The following is a 26,752-nucleotide window of genomic DNA, read 5'->3' as shown; positions in this document are numbered from 1 at the left end:
AAAAATAATAACTGATGACTCTGTTCTCCACACATATATTCTCTTTTGGTAGAAAGGAGAAAAAATTTTGAGAGAATCTAACTTAAATTTTCCATTGCAAATTCATTCTGCATGGTCAGTTCTGCTTTTCACTAATTCTAATGCATGCTCGAAATCTACCGAGGTATTTTATCTACATACTCATTTAAACTGGTTTCCATTTTATTTCAGCCTATATTATTTCTTGTTCATAACACCAAATGCAATTCAAAGAATTTGTTTTTATCACATGTATCACTGTTGTTGCTTTGTTTCTTCTGCTTCATCCTTATTTAGAGGGTGGAATAGAATACAGAATTCAAATAAAGAAAAAATTCGGCACCATGAAGGACCAGAACAATTTGTTTGGAGACAATACAAGTTTCTGTGGTGAAATTTTTCAGAGATTCCAAGAACTGATGAACCAGTTGTTTGATGTGGATCCCCAAACTGGTAAGCCGCATGTGACCGTGGTGCTGCATGGGCCTGCTGGAATTGGAAAGACCTTTCTGATGAGGAAGGTAATGTTAGATTGGGCAGAGGGCAATCTCTATCAGCAGAAATTTCTGTATGTTTTCTATCTCAATGCAAGAGAAATTAACCAGCTCAAAGAGGTGAGCTTTGTTCAACTTATATCAAAGGATTGGCCAATGGGAGAAGGTGCCATCGAAAGGATTCTGTTCCAGCCAAAGAATCTCCTTTTTATTGTTGATAGTTTTCATGAACTGAACTTTGCTTTTGAGGAACCTGAAATTGAACTGAGCAATAACTGGACTCTTGAACAACCCGTGTCCTTCCTGATGAGTAGTTTGTTGAGGAGGGTGATGCTTCCCGAGTCCTCCTTACTGGTGACAACAAGAAGCACAGCTTATAAGAAACTAAGATCTTTGTTGAAGACTCATGTTTCTATACACCTCCTGGGAATGCCTGAGAATGAAATGCATGAGTATATTTCCCAGGTTTGTGCAAGCAAAGATTGGGGCATCAATGCACTCGCCGCAATAAGAAACAATGAAATACTTTTGAACATGTGCCAAGTCCCCCTAGTGTGCAGGATCATTTGTACTGCTCTGACACAGAAAATGGAGAAGGGAGTTAACGTCACCTTGACCTGCCAAACCACCACATCTCTATTTACTTGCTTTTTCGGTAGCTTGCTCACTCCTGCAGATGGAAGCTGCCCTAGTCTACCTGGCCAAATCCCACTGAAGAACATGTGTCACTTGGCTGCCATGGGAATATGGAATATGACATATGTGTTTTATAAGGACAATCTCAAAAGGCATGGCTTAAAACCATCTGATATCTCAGTTTTCCTGGACACTAATATTTTTCAAAAGGATTCGGCGTATTCAGATTGCTACGTATTCGCTCATCTACATGTTCAGGAGTTTTTTGCAGCAATGTTCTATATGTTGCAAGGCAGTTGGGAAACCATGAAATATTCTTTCCAGTCCTTTGAAAACTTAAAGGAATTACTTGAAAGCAAAACTTATGAAAACACCCATTTGATGCAAATGAAATACTTTTTGTTTGGCCTTCTGAATGAACAAATAGTAAAACAATTGGAGAACATTTTTAACTGTACCATGTCACTGGAGCTAATAAAATGGGATTTCCTCCACTGGGTGGAAACACTTGGAAACAATCTGTGTCCTCCACCACAGTCGAGATTTCTCGAGTTGTTTCACTGTCTGTTTGAGACTCAAGATAAAGAATTTATAATTCAAGCAATGAGTCATTTCCAAAATATTGTCATTAATATTTGTGGAAAAACCGATCTTCTTCTGTCTTCATTTTGCCTTAAGCACTGCAACTCTTTATTGAAAATTAAAATAACTGTGACTGTCGCATTTGAGAAGATGCTGGACTTCAAGCCCCGAGATTCTATTTGGTAAGTGTATTGGGTCAGTTCCCTGGACGTCATTTATAGTGGGGTGAAGGATGATTTTCTTCAAGAAAAGGAGTTTCTTTCGCTGAAGTCCAACAGCCAGTATGAACCTTCAAAGTTGTCCCACCTTTATGCTAGGAGGCTAAGCATTTAACCAACTTATTAGCCAGTCTAGCTGCTGGTGCGGAAAGGGTAAAAACGTGTGTAAGATGACTCTCTTGCCTGAAAGCAGTGCCAGGAGATGATATTATCCGGGAACTATCAGTTGGCCATATTCCCAACAGCTAGGAATGAGTACTTCACCTCAGTGGATCATGTGATCGTGTAATCTTGCATCCACATTAGTTAGTATATTTAATATCCTCCAGGATAATAAGGAACCAGCAATTTCTTCCTGCAGAACCTGGCATACATCTGTCATCTGTGTACTGCTGTACTCTGATGGCCTGACTCACTTTCCCCATGGCCTAGATGTAGGTTAGCCTTTGTTTTTCATTTTATGAAAGGTCTCATCTCTGATGTGTATGTCTGGGCAGTCGGAAGTGGACTAGTCCATAAATCCCTCTTCATATATATTTTAAGTTTACAGAGTACTTTCACTAACTCACTAAATAAATTATTATATTTTACAGCCCTATAAAGGGAGATGAGATTTCTATTTTATAGAAAATATGCACTCAGAGAATTGATTGACTTGTTTAGAGTCAATTGACTTGATTAGTAAGTTATAGAACTGAGGCTCAACATCTGTGGATTTTTAATTTACTGTCCCCTAATGTTTACCTAATCCTAATGTTTACCTAATTCTAATCTTACTCTTTGAGGTCATATAGTTTTTCTTTTTTATATTGGTTCTTTGGCTATCTGAAGATTTTGTTCTTCATCATAAATTCTTGAGTTTTTTGGGGGGGAGGCGTTATGGTGGTGGTGGTGTGTGTGTATGGGATGGATGGGGCATAGGGGAACCATTGGAGGAATGACAAAAAACTCTCTCAAAAGCCAAGAATGCAGGTAGACTGCCCTTACTACAGCTGCACTGCAGATCCTCGCCATGTCCAAGGTGTCTTTGTATCCCCATAGGTCTTCTAGGCTGCCTGGGCTAAAGTTGACTAATTGGTCTTTTCTTTTTCCAATTATTGAGGCGACTAGATCATGATCACATTACTCATTGCTGGCAAGACCTCTTTTCTATGCTTCATAGAAACAGATACTTGAAAGAACTGGACCTGTTCCAAAGCCACCTGGATGCTTTAGCAGTGATGAGTCTTTACAGAGAACTGCAGCATCCAGACTGTCGACTACAAAGACTACTGTAAGTGTGGCATTAGAAAATGTAATAGAGCTATCTCAACCTTCCTTTGTTTTACTCCCACGCCTGCTTATTGGGAGAAACCAACAGTAAGCTGATACTTAGAATTTGTTCACTAAAATAGTGTAATAGCATGAAACAAGTATTTGGAGACACAGGAGCCCAACTAACTTGACCTAGAAAAGAGCCAAAAGAGCCTAGTAGCTGGTTTCATACCTTTTTGAAGTTTGGGGATTATATAAATGACGAAGGGCTCAAAACTAAGGCATTCCAGACAGGTCAACAAAATATTTTTAAAGACATGTTCTAGAACACTGGCATGTTTCATTCTTTCCCCAATTATTATTTTTATTTAAGACTAAATAACATGCGATCAGTGCACAGCTGCTAAAAGTTCAGTTCATTGAATTTTAGCTATTGTGTATTTCACAGTTAACCAGTGGTGTTATAATTGAAATACCACAAATGGGTAGCTTAAACAAACAGAAATTGGCTCACAGTTTAGGAAGCTATAGATTTAGATTCACGGTACTAGCTCTAAAGGAAGAGTTTCTTGGTTGGCTCTAGCGGAATATCCTTGTCTCCTTAACTTCTGTGCCTGAGCAGTGCTCAAGTAGCTTGGCAGCTCTCTTCCCCAATCTCTGCTTCCTAGCCTGTAGTTTAATCTTTTGTATCTCAGAAGAGATTGTCTCAAATTCATGGTACACTAATCCTCCATCATTAACATAATAAGAGACACCTCATTCACAAATGGGATTATAGCCATAGGCATTGAGGTTAGAATTTACAACATATATTTTGGGCTGAAATAGTTCAATCAATAACAGTATAAATTTATTAAACATCCAAAATAAGAGAGAAATATTTCATCTCACAAAAAAATTTTCTTAAATCTCTTTCTGGTCAATTCTCTCATTCTGAACAGTCCTAAACAACCACTTTCAAATTTTCTAAAACCAAAGTTGAATTTTATCTGTTTTCAGAAAATTAATATTCATGCAGTATGCATTTCTGTATGTGTCTTTGCATAACAAATGTTTTTAAAACTTCTTTCCATGTTGCATGTTTCAGTAATTTGTGTCACTGCTTAGCATTGAATTGTACATCTGTACTACAATTTGTTTATCCATCTCTATTTAATAGGCCCTGGGGTTGTTTCCAATTGTGGGTTTGTTAGGATAAACTAGAGAAACAAATTCATAGACATATGTGTACAAGAAAGAGCTTTATACCATAGAGCAATTGTATACTGAGAAAATATCTCAGCCCTGTCCAGATCAAGTCCATAAGTCCCACCTGTCCAATATTAGTACATAAGTTCCTTTTTAGACTCACACAACCATAAAATGATGCCGAATGCAGGAAGATCACAGGCCATTGAGTAGAAAGTCCTGTAAATCCAGTGGCAGTGGAAGCATCTCAGTGCTGACGGGGAGTCTCCACGTGTCGTTCCATGTGGGTTGTCATCAGGAATGTGTAGCAGAGAGTGCCCCACCTCCAAGGAGGAAGACAGGAGCTCCCAGAATCCTCAGGAGAATGCCATGCCCACACAGAGGCCACATTGGCTCTGACCCAATTGACAGGCTGGACTCCACCCCTGCACTCATTGACAAAAGATTATGTAACTGCCACAGTAGGCTTTAACAAATAAGGCTGTCATGCACATTCTCGGGCAAGTCTTCTTTTGTAGCTAATGTTTGCATCTGTTTTATTAATACCGTAGTACAATTGTCGGATCATAGAAGTACGTTTAACTTTTTAAGAAACTCTCTAGCGCTTTTCCCCAGTACTATTTTGTATTCCCACTAGCAATCTATGAACGTTCTAAAAAGTTTCCCACTATTTGCAGTCTGTTTGGTTTTACCATAGATTCTGTGTGTGTGCTGTTGCTTTTCTAAGTACTGATAGATTTGTGTGTGTGTCTCCAGTAGGAAGTGAACTAACCGTATTTCCCTCTGTCTTCAATGCTCTGCAATGAGAGTCCAATAGGAGCTCAGCAGGGCAGACTGAACACGGAGCAAATGCTTGATATTGTTTCGGCTAGTGGCGAAGGCAAATGTTCATTTTCTTTTAACAGGCTTCTTACCAAATGTTTTCCTTAGAATATAATGCTTCTAATGGATTCTGACTTTAGAGTTCAAGCAACTAGAGGACTGGCCTTGGAAAGAAGTGTATGTTGTGATTAAGAGGTTCCTGGGAGCTCTTTACACTGGCTCTCAAACAACATGCCGTGAATACACACACCTTGCACCCCCACCCCACCACCGCAACACACACACACACACACACACACACATTACCAACCACATACATGGTCTCTAGACTGTCTTTCACCAATCTAAATCTTAATAGCTAATGCCTCAGTTTGAGTTGTAAGTTGTCATCTTTTAGAAGGTCTGCGTACCTTGGAGGGGTGGAGGAGACATTATAAGGCTGTTTCGTTTTTCCCACCTTATTGTGGCCTTATTTACTTAGGTCCTCCTCTCCTCTTACAAGTGAGATCATCTTTCTAATTTGTATTTATTGAATACATTAGGTACTTTCACTAGGTGATGATGGTGAGTGTTCAAAACGGGTAAAACCTTTGTTTCCCTGTGCTGTTGGCTAGGAGAGTGTCCAGAGATGGAGACAGTGGGGTAAAAGGAGGGGCACTTTGTCATTAAAGGAAGCTTGGGACTAGTTAGTGAGCTGTAGGACCATGTAAGGTTTGCAGAGAGCTCTATAGAAGAATCAGACATAGCTGACACAGATGGAATTAGGTGGAAAATATGAATTATTACAATGGCAAGTTTAACTTCACCTTTTTCTTTGGGCTATCTGTAAATATAATAAAGTTATGGGATGGCCAGGCATACTCTTCAATCCTGTGTTTTTCTAATGATAAATCCCAAATAGATGATATCAACTATGGACTCCTATTGATAACTTCAGTTTTGTGAACTAATGTTGAAATGTTCTCAATTATTTGGGGGAACCAATCCTGGGATTACAAAGTTAAAGAGGCTCCTCTCCATTTCCTGGTATGGCCTTCCTATTTTGCCTTCCAGGTTAAAAATGTCCTTTGTCAGCATATAATGGAACGGCTAAGTTATAATGCAATTTTCTCAGAACTGTCTGAAAGTTGATTGTATTCCCTGGCCTTGTGAGGAAATGGTGGGGGGCCATGTCTGACCTCTTCCACCGGCAAAAGGAGCCCAGAGAATCCAACTCCACATCTGCCCAATGCAGATGCCTTTGAGGGAGAGATCTGACATGCATCTAGCCTCTGACCTTCTATGTCCGACTCTGACACCAACCTCCCACATCCCACACTACTCTACTTTTCTGCTGAATTTAAGAACCTGCTGCAATGGTTGCAGAGAACGCACAGTTCTCACTATTATGGGGTTTATTAGGGATGCTGACAGGATTAGGATCAGAAAGCATTCAGGAGATATAGTCCTTTATGTCTGAAGGGCCTCTTTTTAACCATGCTGGTAAGCATGGTCCTTGCCCTCTGCCCCGCTTGGCCTCCTTTGGCACTGATAAATGGCCACAGGGCACCCTATTCTGCAAGCTAGCCTCCTGTCTGAAGGCACTCGGTGTTACATGTTCCAAGGGCTGGGAAGCCCACCGCTCTGTCTCCTGGTCTCAGCACAGCTCCTCTATCCTGCCACTCGGTCTTGGTGCTGCATTCTCTGCTGTCTCTGCTGCCTCCACCACTTCAGGCAGGAATCTGCTGGTGGCTCTTGTTTTTCGACGGTCTTGGGGGTTACCTGTTCCTGGTTCTTACATGGCTCTTCGTTAAACGCAGTGGAATAGCAAAGGTAGCCAATCCCTGGGTTAGAGTACTCTACCCTTTACTTACAGAGTCATAGCAAGTAATTTCACTTGGCCATACCTTGAAAGGAGAAACCCGGAGTAAGATAAGAGTTGGCAGCATAGTTAGATAATAAACAATTGGATTCAAAATCACAGAGCTAGAGTAGCCTGTGAGAGGAATGATTGTGTAACACCAGCCCCTCTGTGTATTTTTCCCTGAAGGTTGAGAAGTGTTTCTTTCCCTGATGGTTGCAAGAGTCTTTTTCGTTCTTTGACTGAGAACCAGAACTTGATGCATCTGGACCTGAAAAAGAGTGATATAAATTATACTGGCGTCAGGTCATTATGCAGAGCCTTGAAGCACCCAAACTGCAAACTTCAGAGTCTGAGGTAAGTCTTTGTTATTGATTATAATGGAAACTATTCTAGGTCCAAAAAGAATTTTTCAGTTGAGACATTGACCGTGTCGTTCACTGATTAAACCCACTTTTCAGACTTTTGAGTGGGAAATCACCTGTACAGATCGGCTGATAGGCCTTCTTGTACCAGTAACCCGGGTGCTTGATAGTAATCTTCTAACACTGTGTTATCTAAGACTGGGGGGTTTCCCAGTGTGGGTGGCTTGGGGGGAGCAATTAATAGCCTTACGTGGCTTATATTAATGTTTCATGTAGGAAAAGTTTTAGTATTCTGTTTGCTTTAGGTTTCATGCTCTGAGTTATGAGGAGTGCAATTGACTATGTACTTTAATCTGTTTTGTGCATACATCATGCGGTTTAACTTTTGTACAATTCCACTTTGATGCTTTATTCTCCCTACTGATTTTAGATGCCGTGGGCAATCAAAATATTGAGAAGTTGGTACTTTTTTCCCCTTGATTTTCCTTCAGTGTATCCCTAATTATTGTAAGAACTTTGAAAATTTAGAAATAAAGCATTTCAGAAAACTTTCAATTGCTGAGCCTGGAACATTGACACCCTGGCAGGTATGCACAATCACTCATGTTGATGTGATTATTTCACTGTAAATATTTACTAAAGGGTCCCCTGAAGAAGAAGAGAACAACTTCTCCTGGTCTGATAATCAGGCAGCTCTGAAAACATCGTGAGCAATCAAGTTGTTTGGAGTCCGTGGCTCCTGTTGTAGGAAGTCATTGTTCTGTCCGTTTAACGACATTTTGCTGCTAATCTTTGTTTTGACATACCGTTAGAAATGTTGTTTTTGCATCTCATTGGGTGCTATAGGATGAAATCCGTGTACAGCTCACCAGGAAGGTTGTTAGATAATTTGTGAGCAGGACCCAGATGCAAACTAATCCACCTCCTCAGTTTGCTGGAGCGTGTGCAGAGGTCAATGTGATACTACTAGTCTCAGCTTTTAACTTCCCTTTTGATTGAGTCATTGGCAAATGAAGTTCTACATGCATGCACACACACACTCACTGTAGCAGTTACACAGCCTACTCTGAATTTGAGAAAACGGTCAAGGTTAGCCTGTCAATCAGGTCGCAGTTTGATGACATCATTTGGCGATCAACAAGGACATAAATAGCTTGCTGGAGGCCAGACACACTCTGTCTGCCACACATTCCTGTTGACGAGCCACGTGCAGCTACACTGAAGGAGTCAGAGCCCTGGGGCTGGAGGAGCCACGTGGAGACCCTGCCAGCAATGAGATGCTTCCACCACCACTGGATCCACAAGACTTTCCACCCACTGGCCTGTGGTCTTCCTGCATGCAGCATCATTGCACGTGGTTTATGAGTCTGAAGAGGAATTTATAGACTGGTATCAGACATATAGGCTAATTTTGGATCAGACTTATGGACTTGGTCTGGACTGGACTGGGATATTTTCTTAATATAAAGTTGCTCTTTATATAAATCTCTTTCTTACATACATGTGAGTGACTTTGGATTTGTTTCTCTAGTCAGCCCAGACTAACACACACACACGCACACGCACACACACACAGGCATTCCCAGCCATATAACTGTCTTCTTGTTTTTCTAGCATTCCAATATTTGGTTTCATTCATATTCACATGTAATGTCATTCACCATGTGTATAATGACCATTGTGACCTCTCCTCTCACATTCTTTTTTATCTAGTTCCCAAACTTCTCTTCCCTCCTAGACTTTGTTTAATCACATTTTGTTCCCAGCTGCTGTTGTATTTATAATGCAATTGAGTTTGATGGGGATGACTGGGCTTGAGGGTATGTAGTGACTGTGAAGAGAAGCATGAATTTGAACTCATTCTTCCCATGTGTCTTTGTGTTTCAGCCTTGAAGGCTGTGGCCTCATGGTGGCAAGTTCTGTGGATCTCTCTTCCGTGCTCATCCAAAGTAAAAGCCTGAAGCATTTATCACTGGCAGACAATGCCTTGGGAGATAGTGGAGTAGAGCGTATTAGTTTGGGCTTGAAACATCCACGGTGTATTCTACAGAGACTTATGTAAGTGTCTAGTACTTCTTATATTTTATATACATTTTAATGTTTAATATGGAATATAATGAATATATTTTGTCGCTTGTTCCTCCTCACTGTTACCTTTAATGATTTTAAACATCATGATGGCATTAGGAATTTCTAGGGATTTTGCTCTTACTCCATGCTGGGCTTTTTCCTAAATGTATTTATCTGTAGAATCGTGCCTGTTGAGACCAAACTGGCTACCTTAGTTCTAGGTAACTCAGTGTACTACTAAGAAGCCCTCCAACACTGGAGACACTGTGGGAATTGTGCCCGATCTGACCCCACCATAACGAGGCAAAACACTCACAGCATGCAACAGAACAGCAAGGGGAACAGAGCTACGAAGTCCCCAGGGAATACCAAAAGTAGACTTTGTGGCCAGGGCGTGGCACCCCATCAGACTCGACTGGAAAACACTCCTAAAGGCTAACAAACAGACCTTGAACTAACTACAGACTTTTAAAAATATTTTTTTATCATTATTTTTGTTGTTGTTGTCATTGTTTTGCTTTCTTTTGTTGTTGTGCTTTGTTCTGTCTTGTTTTTGTGCTTGCCATTATTGCCGCAGGTCTGTCTAAATAAGATAGGCTGGATGAACAATCTGGAGGAGAAAACAAGGGGACCAATGGTTCCCGGGGGACATAGGAAAGGGGGAGGTGGGAGGAAAGGAAATGGTGTTAATAAACTCAGGGACAAGGAAACAAGTGAGGAGGATGTAGGAGGCCTATTAGGGCTTGAGCAAGGGTAATGTAACTGAGAGGAATTACTGAAACCCAAATGAAGGCTGAGCATGATAGTGGGACAAGAGGAAAGTAAAAGGAAATAGAGGAAAGAACTAGGAGGTAAAGGGCATTTATAGAAGTCTAAATAAAGGTTTGCACGTATGTAAGTATATTTATATATGAGGATGGGGAAATAGATCTAAGGTAGCAGATGGACATTGAGCCTCCACTCAAGTACTCCCTCAATGCAAGAACACTGTTCTATTAAACTGGCATTCCATGATGCTCACCTTCCTAACACGATCGCTGAAGACAAAGTGGGTGCATAAGCAAATGTGGTGAAGAAAGCTGATGGAACCTGGCTATCAAAAGATATAGTGTCTGGGATTTAAAGACTCGAAGGTAAACAAGCTGCCATCTAACTCAGAGGCAACAAAGTCCACATGGAAGAAGCACATCAGCCTGTGTGAGCACAAGGTGTCGAAGGGATCAGGTATCAGGCATCAAATAACAAAAAATCTTATCATTGTGAATGAGGGGGAGTGCAGATTGGGGACACAAAGCCCATCTGTAGGCAACTGGACATCCCTTACAGAAGGGTCACATGGAGGAGATGAGCCAATCAGGATGCAGTGTAGCAATGATGAAACATACCACTTTTCCTCTAGTTCCCAAATGTTTCCTCCCCCCATCCCCACCCCTACTATCACGATCCCAATTCTACTTTACAAATCTGGCTAGACCAGAGGATGTACACTGGTACAGATAGGAACAGGGAATCCAGGATGGATGATCCCTTCAGGACCAGTGGTGAGAGTGGTGGTACAGGTAGGGTGGAGGGAAGGTAAGGTAGAAAGGGGAACCAATTACAAGGATCTACATATAACCTCCTCTGTGGGGGATAGACAACAGAAAAGTGGGTAAAGGGAGACATCAGACAGTGGAAGATATGACAAAATAATAATCTATAAATTATCAAGGGTTCATGAGGGAGTGGGGAGCAGGGAGGGAGGGGGAAAATGAATAGCTGATACCAAGGGCTCAAGTAGAAAGCAAATGTTTTGAGAATGATGATGGCAACAAATGTACAAATGTGCTTGACACAGTGGATGTATGGATGGGTTATGATAAGAGTTGATTTAAAATGATTTAAATGAATGATTTAAAAATGATTTTTAAAAAGCCCTGGTGGCACTAGGTGATAGGCGTTAAGCTGCTAATTTCAAGGTTGGTGGTTTAAACACACTAGCTGCTCAATAGGAAAAAACAGGCTGGCTGCTCCTATAAAGATTTACAGTCTCAGAAACCATAGAGTCACTGTGAGTCTGAATCAAATCGATGGTAGAGGGCATAGTACTTGAGCACATGAAGAGTATAGGGCGTAGAAGGATGACAGAACTTCCGATGCTTCTCAGTTAGGCCATAGTTTTCAATAGTGTCCAGTCACTTACGTTTTAATCCGTGCAAGCCAACAATCTATGCGTTTTCATCTGAAAGCTGTTCTATATGTCTACTTTCCTTTTCTCAATAGCCTTTCGACTTCTATACCATTGGCTAACAACGATACTGTCGATAGAATTTCCATGTGCCTCATGGGGAGGATTGATAATGTTCCCCAGTAAAATGATACTGATGTCCCTAAAGTAGACCATAGGTATATGAATTGATTTTGAGCTCACACTTAATTATAGCCCAAACCTAAGAACCATTCATTCGTATCAAGTGGTCCTATTAGCCCCCTGGAGAGATCACTGAAGTTATGGATGCTACAGAAAGGTGTCTTGAAGAAATCAGGTGGTGCCAGGCTAGCAGAAATAGCATCTGGGGCCTTATAGGCTTGTCTTAAAACAAGTAGCCTTCTGAGAGGTATCAGCTAAGTGCACACGGAAGAAGCATATCAGCTTGTGTCATCCACGGATTGTAAATACTAGAACCCAAGACCAGAGCAGGGGAGTATGTTTGCACTTACATTCTGGGCACCTGGTTTGTAGTAGCCAGAAATCCATTTGCAGCATCCCCACGTGGATTCAACCTCCAGATAATCTCCTTTCACCAGGCATGTGAACAGCCGTGTTATCAAGGTGAACAGGAAAATTAATTTATGTAATTAGGTTAAAAGTTAACACCTTAACAATTGTTCAGGAGCCCTGACAGCGTAGTGGTTATGCATTAGCCTGCCAACTAGAAGGTCAAGAGTTCAAAACCACCAGCTGCTCCATGGGGGAAAGATGGGCTTTCTACTTCTATAAAGTTAGTCTTGGAAAATGAATTCTGGGCTCCCACTTAATTTTAACCCCTATCCAGGATGTTAGCTCTTAGAGACCTGCTTGATACTCCTCGTCATAAAGAGAACACTGACGAGAAGGGCGCTACAGCACAGTGTGCTGAAGAGAGCAGGTGGTGCCAGCTACTGATTGACCGGAATAGTGGCTGGGATCTTACAGACTTGTATTCAAAGAAGCAGCCATCAAAGTGAGGCTTCAACTAAATCCATATCAAAGAAGCACACCAGCCTTTGAAATCCAAAGCTGACATGTAAGAGAATCCAAATGGGACGAAGGGGAAAGAAGCAGAGCTTAAATTGTGAACACCCAATTGGTAGAAGGCCAAGGAGGACACGTAAGAGCCCCAAATTCACCTGCACAGAGAGTATTTAGTGAGATTAAGTCGCTGGTAGATGCCCTCTGGACACAGGCAAGGGATGAGAACAGATTTACTATCAGACAGATTAATGTAAGCTCGATTATGGTGGATCCAACCACCGTATAATATGATTCTCGACCACTTGACCTTCCTCTTGACCCAACCTGAGTTTGCTCTAGGCTGAAATATTTCTTACTTTTTCCATGACAGAAATTTCTTCTTCCGCTGTTTAAACTATTGTTGGTGGTCTTTTCTTTCTTACTCTTTACTTTTTATTTATATCTTTGAATTTTTTCTTTATATCTTTGTATTATTTTCTGTCTATTTTTTGTTTCTGTTAGGTTTCCCAGTTTATGAAGTACAGAAGGAGTGGATGTATAGATACAAGACCTGATGCAATTATTTATTTGGGGCAGGGGTTTGAGGAAGATGAGAGGAATTCGGGAGCAATCAATGAATGCTGGAGGGGAAGGGAGCCCTAGAACTGATTGTGATGATGTATCTACAATTCTTTTTAAAAGTGACTTAACTATGGAAATGCCTGGTATGTGGATATTATATCTAGAAAACTACTAACAGAAAAAGTTCTTATTCATTAAAAACAAAAACCAAACTGTCTCGGAAAGTCATGGGCTCTTCTACCCTGTCTGTCCCATAGGGTCCCTATGAATGGGCATCCACTTGGTGGCAGTGAGTTTGGTTTGGGTTTATCATTTGTTCTCTCTCGACCAATTTTTCATTTGTTTTAGTTTAGTTTTCTGCTTTCTTTTGGATTGAGGTTTTTCTGTGTTTTGTTTTGGGTGGGTGGGGCATTGTGTGTTTCTCTTTGTATGAAATGCAATATAGGTAAGTCTATAGAAACAGCAACTAGATTAAGAGATTTTTAGGGTTATGGCAGGGACGATTATGGGCAAATGGGGAGTTAATAATAATGACTATCAGCTTGAGGACATTGTCTTCAAATGATTGTGGTGATGGTTTTACAACAGTGGTTTAATATGTTTAAATCATTGAGTTGTATAGTATGGGACATATGTCAACACAACTGTTAAACTTATGAAAAAATAAAATGGTAGACTCAAGTCTAAGGGCCACCTGTCTAACACCATAGTCTGGGCCCGTAACTGAGTGAAAGGTGTGAATACTACAGAACAAAAATAATAATACTCTAAAACATTTGCTCATATCTCAGAGAATTTCCTAGACATGGACTTGAAGGGTCAAATTTTTATTTTGTTTAATGATATGAATTGCTTCCCAGAAAAGTTGTTTATATTCTTGGCAGGAGACTAAGGGTATATGTATTTAAGACCCTATAGAGGTACTCACAATCATCTAAAACAGTATTAATTAGATAGCTGAAAAGTAGCTTTAAAAATTATTTCATATTTCATCTTTTCACATGCTCTTAGATACTGTTCTTCTAGAAATTGCTTCGCAGGCTCACTTTTCTACTATATCTTGTTTTTGACTATCCGAAAGAGCTCATTGTAGTTATCTATATCACATATGCATTATGCATAAGTTTCCTAGCTTGTTACTTGACTTCTAACTTTTAAGTCATTTTTAGAAGATAAAAATGAAAATTCTTGCAGAATCATTATTTTCTTCATGACTTACAATGTTTTTGTTATAGTTAGAAATACTTTTGGAATGTTTTAAAATATTCACTTATGTAATCTTCTATTCATTAGGAGCCCTGGCAGTGAAATCCTGAGCACCATCATAGGAGCAAAGACATGGCAGCCTACTTTCATACCAATTCGAGCCTAGAAACCCGATAGGGCAGTCCAGCCCTCTCACAAGGCTTGCCATGAGTTGGAATTGATTTGATGGCACATTGACAACTGACTTTCCCCTATGTGGGTCCTATTATCACAAAATCATTTATGGCATATCCGCAGTTTCCTCCCTGATCGAAGTGGTCACTTTTGTTATATGCATTAAGAGTAAATATTCCTTTATTTGATTTCTCTTACTCCATTTGCTTGCTCTTCTACTTCATGTAGCTACTCCAGTATCGGGGTACTCCCATTATGCACTGTGTCCAAAGGTTAGTATTTGATCTGCCTAAGAAAAGTTCTGGAGAACTGAGATCCAGTCGCAGACCTAAGGTTCCCAAGTATGACACCCTAGGAGACAAGAGGGAGAAAAGGGTGTTTGACCTGGGATGTTGACAAGTAGGTAGGTTATCCTACTATGCAATCTGTTTTTTTCAAAGTTATACATCTCTGGGGGCACAACAAAGATTTCAGCTTCCCCCAGTTGTTCTTCTTCCAGGTTGAAGTTCGTCATTTCATCTCACTGACTGTCAGGGGCCATCCAGTCAGTTGTGACTCACAGCAACCCCGGGTGCAGCAGAAGAAAGCACTGCCTTGTCCGGGCGGTGTTTTTGAGCCTATTGTTGCAACCACTGGGTCAGTCCAGCTCGAAGGGCTACCCCTCTCCCAAACGTGATGGCCTTCTCTAGGAACTGGTCTTGTCTGATAATGTGACCAAAATAAGGGAGAGAAAGTTTCACCCTCTTGGTTCTAAGGAGCATTCTGGCTATATTCTTTCAAAGACAGATTTGTTCATTTTTCTTGCGGACGGTGATGTATCTAGTCAATATTTTTTTCACTAACATTATGATTCAATGGCCTCAATTATTCTTCTTGTTCACTTCTTTAAGCAGTGAGTATCTCTTAACTTCTATTCAACTGGAGCCTGGCACATCTGAATCTGGGGTCAAATTATCTAAAAGATGATGGAACAAAGCTGTTGTGTGATGCTTTGGGGCATCCAAATTGCAGACTTTAGGATTTAGAATTGTTTGTTTGTTTTACTTTGCTTTAGTTTAGCTTCAACTATAGGGTCATGAGAAATATACACAGAATGTTTTATAGCTAAATATCTGTTGGGGGTGGGGGAGACTGTTGATTTTCTGACTCCTTTTGCCTAAAACAAGCTGGAGAAGTCTGCTTATCAGATTTAAAACAGCAGACAGTCAAAACCAAGAATAATTAAATCATTGATTAAATATTCTCAGGTAAGTAACCCAAAAATAGGAACTGGGATAAATATATTTTTACATAAAGATTTTGTCTTTTGAGTACAGAACAATTTGAGAGTTTCCTGGAAAGCTTTATTTCAAACATATGCATCATTTCTCAGCCTTTTGATCAAGTATGGTATTTCAAACATACATTTAATGGACGCGCAGATGCCTGTGGGTGCTTTGAGAAAGCTTATATCCGCTTTTTTAGTACTGGCAGAAATATGTTTTCATATCTTGATCGAGAAGAATGGTTCTCAAGAAAAACTATTTATACCTTTGGCTTCCTTTGCTCAGAAAGATAGCCCACTTGCTAGTAATGTTAGATCATGGACATTTGTTGTGGATTGAACTGTGTCTCCTTGCCAGATAAGAGTATGAGTTGTGTGTTGTATTTCCTAACTTTCTAGGTCAGTGGTTATAAGCCCAGTTTTGAATGGGTTGTCTTTATTTGATACGTTAATGATGGATTATTAGTGTAGGCTGTATCTTGAATCAATCTCTTTGGACATATAAAAGAAATTCAACAAGTACTGCATATACTGGAGTATAAGCCGACCTGAATTTCAGTCAAGGTACCTAATTTTACCACAAAAACTGCATTTAAAATGTGCTGAAAAACTCGGCTTATGCACGAGTATTTATGGAAAGTAGATTTAAGATGTTTTACAGAGTTGGCAGACAAAGAAAGCCTTCCTCTAGAGCTGGTGCCTGGATTTGGACTTCATGCCTCCTAAATTATAATATTTATAATAATTGTTTATAAATATTAATGAAAATATTATATATATATAATTATTGGATAATGGTGATGGCAAAAATACTGAAGGTGCCATGGACTGAAAACAAATCTGTTTTGGAAGAAGTACAGCCGGAATGTTCCTTAGAAGGCAAGACTTCATCTCACTTATTTTGCCACAATATCAGAAAGGACCAGTCCCTGGAGGACATCATGTTTGGATTGACACAGTGGCCGCAACGATGGGCTCAAACATAACAATTGTGAGGATGACTCGGGGCTGTGCAGTGTTCCCTTCTGTTGTACATAGGGTTTGTGGGAGAAAGGCCAGCCCCCCACAACTAATCACAGGTTCGATAGGCACAATTGTATGATTTGTATTTTTTATAATAAAGTCATAGAGAGCATGAAAGATAGAAGAGAGGTTGAAATAATGGAGTCAGACACTTTTCATGGTAGCATGCTCACCTCAGCCCCACTTGGCGGACCACGTGGAAATGGGAGACCAGAGGGCAGGAGACGGGAGAGGAAGAAGGGCAAAGGGAAAAGGAGCAGGGGAGCGAGGATGGAGAAGAGGGGAGAGACGAACAGAGGCCAAGAGGGATCATTATTGCTAACCAAGGCTTATATATCTTAGGGGGTCCTGCAAGCCCACTAATTACATACATCACAGGAAGGGGTTGCACTATGGGTTATACAGCAATGAGAGGAGGAGAATCTAGGGACATACAAACAATAGGAAGGAGGGATTGGGGCTATACATGTTACAAGATGGGCAGATCCTAGATTCAGAATGGCAACCTAACTTTGGGTGTCACTGTGCAGGTTTGACTTGTTCTCTGATCTCCATAGAAACCATTATCAGTAGGGTGTACACCCTATCTACAGAAACCAAACTGATGACTGCAAGCCTTTAGGAGAAGTAGCTCCCTCCTTAACAGCAGGGAGCGGGGGCCCTACTGTGGTGGGACCAGACAGTAGTCTGGCAGCCGACTGCCTTCAGGGAGGTAACTGGACAATCACTTACCATTAGCTGCAAGCAGTGTCCTAAGTCTAACATATATTTGGGGAAGATGACTTGGGAGAAATCTGTTCCCCACAAATCCCCCTTTTGTTTTCTATATATAACTTAAAAGAGTCACAGGGCAAAGTGGTTATTTTCTATACATTGAAAGCTGTCAAGGCAAAACTTCATGATCCAATTAATATAGCCAAAATTTCAGGCTTATAGCAAACATTTTGAATCCAGGCATCGGGGGTAAAGTTCCATCTGCTATAGGAGGAAGGTACAGGAGGGATTTATGCTGCGGTAGGAGAAATGGACCCAATAGGAATGTCTGCATCGATAGGGAGCTAGAATCAACCATTTGCTCCCTTTCAGGCAGCACAATTTAAGGGGAGACACTGCGGAGATGATATAGACTACTGCAGGAACGTGTACTCGGACTGTATCTCCAACTCCCAGAGTGGTGGCCTTCCTACCGTGGAACACTGGCCTTCCAGATTTTCCCTCCGCACCAGTCTGGGAATAAGTCCCAATTCTATTTCCCACAGTGTTAGTTTCCCACAAGGGTTCCTATGGATCAGAACTGATTTGATGGCCCTTAGCAGCAACATTTACAGAAAAGAAATGTGTTAAAGCTATCCACTCATGTGTGGTATTCATTCATAGCAGTGCTGGACAGCTAAGACGGAATTCCACACACAGATTGTAGATAGAGACGAGTGAGAAAACAGGTTCAAATACCTGGAGCTATCTCCTAGGAGGAAACTAATTGAACCTCAACTGAAAGGCTTCCTTTTCTCCCTCTTGCAGATTGACGGACTGTTCTCTCACCAGTGCATGTTGTCCAGATCTGGCTTCTGTGCTTTCTAACAACTCAAAGTTGAGCCTCCTGGACCTTGGGAAAAATGACTTACAGGACGATGGAGTGAAGATTCTGTGTGAGGCTTTGAAGCATCCAGGCTGCCACATTCAGAGCCTCGGGTGAGTTCAGAGTCTCCATCAGGAAAATGATCCCTAAATGCTATCACGTATAGTTGAAAGTTTAACAGATAGGAAGAGGATAAAAAGTAACGGGCTGAAAGGTAAACTGTTCTCACAATTAAAAACCTGACTTCTGTATATCTAAATTAATGTGCTGCATGTTCATTAGTATAGAAGCGATTTTTCACATTTTTGTGCCTTCCCCACTTTGTGCCTGGGGCAGTGTGCGTAGTAAATAAATAGTATGCTCTTTAGACCCTCCATGTTCAATCATTATTCAGATATTCCATCTTTCTTGAATTAATTTTGCTTATTAAATTACCTTCTATCTGGAAAATGCTCTCTCTTCTCTCAAAAAGCTTTCAAGCTAATAAGATATCATTCTATGTTTTGTATAGAAGCATTTATGTTCAGTTAAATATAGTTTAGATTTTCAAACTTTTTTTCTTTATTTTGAACTTATAACAATTGATAAACTTTTGCTTGTATAACATGAATTATTGATTTCTGGATAAAGAATCTAGCTCTACACGTGTGGAAACCCAGGTACAGTGAAATGTTTCATCATTAATAATTTAAGAGTTAAGATAAATATTTTCCATTTCTTACAGGAAAGTGTTGCTTGCCTATGTGCTTTCTATGTTTTTACCATGACAGTAATGGTGGTGTAACATTTAAGTTTGATCATTGATTTTTTGTTTTTACTGAGGCTGGCAAAGGACACAGGGTTCTATTGCTCACATAAGTAAGTAGCATGCATATAAATGTGCTTGTAGTAGCAGCCCAAGTCTCAAAAGGGTGGTGCAGAAGGCTCAGGTTGATGCTTTAATGTGCACCATAGGACGGGAACACTGAACTTGAGGGAACTACCATTTTACAGCAGGCTCTAAGTATGCCTTCTAGAGAGACCCACGTAAAGAGTAGACAGGGTCTTGTGTTCTAGTCTGTGAAACATCGTGGAGTGAAGAACCCATCCAGGCGGCTGTCCAATAGTATCTACCCCTTACCTCCATACAGTCTTGACTTCCAATAGGCTTTCACAAGAATATTTGATTCCACTGGCCACTCTGATTAGCCTGACCAAAGAGGAAAATGATCAGACTACATCTGCTCAATTTTTTTCTCATGAGAATTTTGGCTTTTTTTCTCCTTTCCATTTCCAAATCAACGTTGATATTAGTTATCAAGTTACAAACATGCACACACACACACACACACACACACAAAAATCTACCCAACTGTTTTGTGTGCAGTAACAACAAACATCTGGCAATAAAAAATGCCCGAGGACAAGGTGAGAGTAACACTGGCTTTGATGGTTATGATTATGTGCCAGCTTAGCTGGGCCATGATTGTCTGTGGTTTGGCAGTTTGATGACATAATTTGGAATTTATGTAATCATATAATTTATAATATATGTAAATAATTATTATTTAATTCCATATGTAAGGATGTAGTCATCCTCTATTTTACAGAGTTGCAATTTCACATAATGGCTGGTCGTTGAAACCTAATCAGTCACTAAGTGAGGAAAGGGTGTATAGAGAAACATTGTTTTGTGTGCTGATTTTATATCTAGGTGTATCTTATTGATTCTAATTTTATTTATGAGTCTTTTGGATTTTTCTAGATATTTATTTTTATTTGGTGAACAGTTGTTCACCAGTTCCTTTTCTTATATTTTAGATTTTTCTAGATAAACATATTATTTGCGAATTACTCTCCCCTCTTCCTATTCTGAGTGTGTTTGTTGCTGTTGTCCTATTAACTGCTAAAATACGTGGTGTAACTGACATGTGTGTAAAATTGTAGGAGTGCTGATCATACCAGCACCGGTGGAGCTTGTGGGGGTGACAGTGACCAGGATCAGCTCAAGCTGATGCCTGAGGTCGAGAGCAGCTGTACTTGTAGTCTCCTGTTTCTAGTGGTTCCTCCCACGGCACTCTATACTTCTCTTCCCGGTTTGCTAATCTGTTGCAATGACCACATAGAACTCACAGACCATACCTAGAGTTCAATGATCATTATGGAACCATTTAAAACTTGAGATTAGAATCAATAGGCTATAACTCAGAAATCAGGATTCGGAAGCATGTAGACAAAATTTCATTTTTCCCCATGGGCAGCTCTTTCAGCTCCTGTTGGTTGTCCATGCCCCATCATGGCTCTCTGAGGTCAAGCTCCTCTCAGCCCCTCAGGATAAGCTCCTCCTGGTCCTACTGTCTGTAGCTGTGGGCTCTGCCATTGCTGTCTTCAGTAATACAGCCCTTGACCTGTTATAGCTCTTTGAGGAGGTTCCTTGTTTACGCTGTTTGATTCTTTCTCTCTCTCTAAAAAAACTGGGATTGGCTGCATAAATACACAAACTCCTTGTCAATTTCAAGGCCTAGATTTTCATTAGGGCCATGAACTGACTAATCTTCAGTAAGCAACAGTCACTTCATTTGCATAACAGATTAGAGCTCATTTGCACAATCTCACCAATCCCCAGTGTAGTACATTATGCTTTAGGTTGCTAACCACAAGGTCAGCAGTTCCAACCCACCAGTCACTGTGCAGGAGAAAGATGAGGCTAATTCTTCTTATGAAGATAAAAAGTTTCAAAAACTAGGGAGAAGCTCTACTCTGCCCTATAAGGTAATTATGAGACACATATGACTCAAGGCACTTACTTATTTTTGGCAAAAAGATCAGGCTATAGTCCTGAACCAAACAAAAGGTTTCAAAAGAAGTTGTTTACAACTTTCCCAGAAAATACCAGTCAACCTGGACAAAAGAACAAGCGCTTTGGGGTAGAAAACTAGGGGAAACTAGCTATTTCTTCAATGAACCAAGGCAAAGAGCGACCTAAAGGTATATTAGAGGGGTGTCGTTGTGTTGTTTCCAGTTTTGAATGCCAATCAAACTCTACCAGTTTATCCACTTAAAGCATTTCCCTTCTGCTCCTAATAATCTAAGGTACTTTTATTCTCTTTTAAAATCAAGAGTGTTCCAGCTTATCAATCACCAAGCACTGGAATTACATTGATTTGTGTATTTTCAATTTTAAGGAGCCCTGGGAGAATAGTGGGTCACTAACTTGGAAGGTCATAAAAACCCACCAGCTGTTCCTGTAACATTTTACATTAGAAACTCAAAAGGGGGCGCAGTTCAACTCTACCCTATAGTCAATTCTGCTATGACAGAATTGACTTGATGACAATGATATCAACTTTGAATTTTGGTTCTAAAACCAAATTTGATCATGCTTTCTTCTACATAGATTGTTCCATTCATTTTGCTAATATACTAAAATTTTGGAATATTTCTTCATAATTAACATTAGATTTTCCTTGTGTTGACCCCAAGTTTTAGCATCAAGATTACAATTCTTAAAAACTAGTTCAAGATTCTACCTTTCTATTTTCTAGAAGAATTTTGTATAATAATGAAATAATTTCTTCTTTGATTTTTGTAGAAACTCCTGGGGAAATCATCTAATGTCACTACTCTCAGTTTCCAGTGTGTGGTTTTAATTTTTTAAATGTTAGGCTCAATTTAAAATAAAGTTATATATTTATTCATTCTTTTCTTTGCCTTATCAAGCTATTTTGGATAATATTCTTGGATATTTCACATTTTATCTAAATTTTTAATGTCAAGTATCATTTTCCTAAATTCTTAAGGATCTGTTGTTGTCTTCTTTCTCATTTCTTGATATTTAAATTTTATGCTCTTTCTCATTTATATTTTATTGTATATGTCTATTCCACTAATATGTCTTATACTTATGTCTACTTTTATTGAGGTTATTTTACCATTATTTTTATAGAATTGAGTGATGTGGATATTTAATTCATATATGTTGTTTTCCAACAGAGGTGTATAAGGCTATTACTTTCCTTCTAATGACAGTATTACCTTCATCTTATAAGTTTTGTTTTGATATGCATTGTTAATTTTTAATCCAAAATATTTTAGAGTTATCATTTTTTTTTGATGCATAAGTCATTTCAAAACATGTTTCTTACAATTTTTTAATAAGAGGGTATTCTTATCTTTTAAAAATGATCCCTATTGTAGACCAAGAACATACGTTGTTTATTATTTCAGTACTTAAAACTCTAAAGAAATTTGCTTCATGGCTCAGGATAGGGCCAGTGTTTATACATGTTCCATGTTTACTTCAGAAGAATATGAAGTTTGTTGCTGTATTACATAGTTCATTACTTGATTATTGCTACTTATATTCATACATTCACATTTTTTACTTTAAATTTTGCCATAAGATTTTTCAATTACAGTGGATGGTATATAAAATCATGATAATGACTTTATATTTGTATTTCCCTTTGTAGTTGCTAGGTTTTGTTTTATATATTTGAGACTGTTGTTAACCCCCCCCCCCAAAAAAAAACAAAACAACAACACTGCAACAACCTAACCCACTGCTCTCTAGTTGATTTAACTCATAGAAACCCCACATTGGGTTTCTGAGGCCATAACTTTTTACAGGAGCTGTAGCCTCCACTCTCCCCTGTGGAGCAGCTGGTGGGTTTAAACCACTGATCGTGTGGTTAAACACTCCAATGATTACCTGACTGCAACATCACTGTTATTAATAGCTACAAATTAATGACTATATGTCATAATAATTCTTAGTGTCTTATAATTCTTGTGCTTTAAGAATTCATTTAGTGTATTTTTGTGCCTTGTGTCGTAATTTTAGTGGAATGGCATAGGGACATGTTACCACCTGTAATGCCATGAGAGAAGGAGGACCCAGACCGATAGCCCAAGGCTGATTCTTACACGGCACAGGTCAAACATGCCTCTAGTCTTCAACCCGTTTACCAATTCTCACACCAACTGTCCCTCCAATGGCAAGTTTTACTTTTCTTCTGGGTTTAACAATGCATTGCAATTGCCACACAGTACTCACAGACAATACACATGACTCGTGTTTATTAAGGAAGGAGCATGTTACAGTTCAGAACCCCAAACAAATCAAGATGCAGTTCTTAAAGGCTACTTAGCAGCAGGGCCCACAGGAATTCCTCTCTCTCTGGCCCTTCAATGCTCCCCTAGTCAGGAAAATGTAATAGCAATTTTTAGCTCTGCAGATAAGTGCCCAGAGACATCCCATTCCACCAGTAGGCTTTGACTCAAGAGCACTCAGCTCTAGCTCTGTGGGGCAGCAAACTGAACTCTACCAGGTGCTGAGAGCCAACCCACGTTGCCCGCAAGCTTCCTTCATGGAGCTCATCAGCTTTCTCACTCTGAACGCCCAGAAACCCACCGTGATCACTCCTGCAGGGCTCCTTGTTCTGTTGCCGCCATTTCTCTGCCATTGCTTTTTGCCATCTCTCACCATCTGAGCAAGGTGCTACGGTTCATTCTCTGCCTCCAAGGTCAAGACGTTTCTCAGTGTAGGAATCCCAGGTCCAAAGGCTTGGTGGTTTGAGACATTTGACCCCACTGCCACCCACACACCCTTTTCCCCCTTCCTGCCTCTAAGATAGCTCATGTTAAGCCTAGTGAGCTGGCAAAACTGACTCATCCCCTCATTACAAACCAATCCCCTTTTATGTTACCTAGGGTTCTATAGACGCAATTTGCATTATCCAGCCCTCACAAAGATGCCATGGACTTTATTTACATTCTTATCAAGATATACAATCCCTTTGGTTGGCCAAAAGAACCTCATTTGCATAGTCCCACCCATTCACTTAGGGAGCATTACAAGACTGGCTAAAACTATATAAAATATAGTTTTATATAAAACTATATTGAACTATATAGAAATATAATTTACATAGAACTATATAAAATATAGAACTCACTATATCACAATGTGAGTTCCAACTACTAGCAACTTAACTGTATATGCATCCTCTATAAAGGCACTAAGTTGTTCAAAGGCTAGGTGAATAAATTAGGGTGAAAATTGAGTTTAGCATACCTCTCATTTCATGGACTCATGGTATCAGTTGTACAAGGGCTCACAACAGGCTGACTACTACCTGCTTAGTTTTGTCTCCATTAACTAGTCTCCTTCTCGTCTAAAAGGAGCCCTGGTGGTGTGGTGGTTATGTGTTGGGCTGATGATTTCAAGGTCAGCAGTTTGAAGCCACTACCCAATCCTTGGGAGAAAGATGGGACTTTCTACTCCTGTGAAGAGTTACAATCTCAAAAACTCACAGGGGCAGTTTAACCTGCCTGTAGAGTCAGTACTAGTTAGGATCGACTCAATTTTTTTTTCAATTTTTTCTTGATTCTCACCTATATATAATTAATGTATTTGAATTATACCATAGAATTATGAATATTCTTATCACATATTTAATTTTGCATACTTTTTATTTGCATAAATGCTATGGGATATGGTGCTAGAGAATTCATTATATACCTTCTTAAACTCTCAATATCACGGTTCTCAAATCTCTTATTAATATATACATGTGCAAACATCTAGATCATTGATTCATCTGTTTCATAGCATTATAGTGTATCCTATATGCTTTACTTATTTCCTGGGCTAAAATTACGAATTTGCAATTTTTTAAATAGAAAGTTATATTCTCAGCCTAGAAACATTTATGATAATCTTTATTATATATATATATATAATAAAGATTATCATAAATGTTTCTAGTCTTTGAAGTTATCCTAATTGTGCTTTTCTTTTTAAACTTCTGAAGTGATAGTATTCCATGTTCTAGGCTCACAGATTGTCTGTTGGCTTGCTCTCTGTCGAGATTAAAAATCATGTTATTTGATGTCTATGTCTCCCTTCCCTGCAGGTTGGGAGACTGTGGTTTAACTTCTCTCTGTTGTGATGCTCTCTCCTCTGCTCTTAGCACCAACCCAAGACTGACAAATATAAATCTCATACAAAATACCTTAGGAAGTGAAGGGATTAAGAAGTTATATGAAGTTTTGAAATATCCTGAATGTACACTGCAAATACTAGGGTAAGTCTTTATTGGTTTCTGAGGGAAAGTTTATTGTAATGAAGGAATTTGAGAGCAATCAATTTACTGCTAAGTTCAGAGTAAACCTGATTTCATCTTTATTTTTTATCATTTTATTGGCGGCTCATACAGCTCTTATCACAATCCAAACAAACATCCATAATGTCAAGCACATTTGTACATTTGTTGCCATCATCATTTTCAAAATATTTTCTTTCTACTTGAGCCCTTGATACCAGCTCATTTTTCTCTCCCTCCCCTCCTTCATGAATCCTTGATAATTTATAAATTTTTTTTCATGTCTCACACTGACCGTTGTCTCCCTTCACCCACTTGTCTGTTGTCCGTCCCCCTGGAAAGGGGTTATATGTAGATCATTGCAATCAGTTCCCCCTTCCTCCCCTCACCTTCCTCTTCCCCTCCTGGTATCACTACTCTCATTATGGGTCCTGAGGGGTTTATCTGTCCTGGCTTCCCTGCGTTTCCAGCGCTTATCTGTAACCCATGTACAGGCTTCTGGACTAGCCAGATTTGTAAGGTAGAATTGGGGGCATGATAGTGAGGAATGGGGGAAAGCATTAAAGAACAAGAGGAAAGATGAACATTTCATTGGTGCTATACTGTACCCTGATGGTTCGTCTCTTCCTTGTGACCCTTCTGTAAGTGGATGTCCAATTGTCTGCAGATGGGCTTTGGGGCTCCACTCTGCACTCCCCCTCATTCACATTGATAAGACTTTTTGTTCTGGGTCTTTGATACCTGATACCTGATCCCATCAACACCTCATGATCACACAGGCTGGTGTACTTCTTCCATGTGGACCTTGTTGCTTCTCAGCTAGATGGCCGCTTGTTTTTATCTTCAAGCCTTTAAGACCCCAGATGCTTTATCTTTTGATAGCCGTGCACCATTAGCTTTCTTCACCACATTTACTTATGTACCCATTTTGTCTTCAGCGATCCTGTTGGGGAGGTGAGCGTCATGGAATGCCAAGTTATTAAAACAAAGTGTTCTTTCATTGAGGGAGTACTTGAGTGGAGGCCCACTGTCTGTCTGCTAACTTAATACTTAACATATAAATATATGTACATAGCTCTATTTCCCTACCATTATATATCAATATATTTACATATATACATGCCTGCATTTAGACCTATATAAATGTCCTTTGCCTCCT

The 26,752-nt window shown here is 39.7% G+C and overlaps 1 protein-coding gene across 1 annotated transcript in view; it reads left to right on the top strand.

Annotated features, from left to right (window-relative positions):
* The window catches only part of NLRP14 (NLR family pyrin domain containing 14), a 29,388-nt gene that overhangs the window by 1,400 nt on the left and 1,236 nt on the right, over nt 1-26,752 (top strand). The window contains 9 exon segments of the mRNA XM_075547719.1: nt 316-1,912; nt 3,051-3,221; nt 7,242-7,409; nt 9,305-9,475; nt 12,880-12,891; nt 15,515-15,556; nt 15,558-15,671; nt 18,451-18,621; nt 25,405-25,575. Of these exon segments, the coding sequence (XP_075403834.1) occupies nt 316-1,912; nt 3,051-3,221; nt 7,242-7,409; nt 9,305-9,475; nt 12,880-12,891; nt 15,515-15,556; nt 15,558-15,671; nt 18,451-18,621; nt 25,405-25,575 (2,617 nt within the window).

The sequence above is a fragment of the Tenrec ecaudatus genome, chromosome 4 (assembly GCF_050624435.1).
Source record: "Tenrec ecaudatus isolate mTenEca1 chromosome 4, mTenEca1.hap1, whole genome shotgun sequence".
Lineage (NCBI taxonomy): Eukaryota > Metazoa > Chordata > Mammalia > Afrosoricida > Tenrecidae > Tenrec > Tenrec ecaudatus.
Note: the sequence above shows the minus strand (reverse complement) of the source record. Positions and strands in the feature narration are given on the sequence as shown.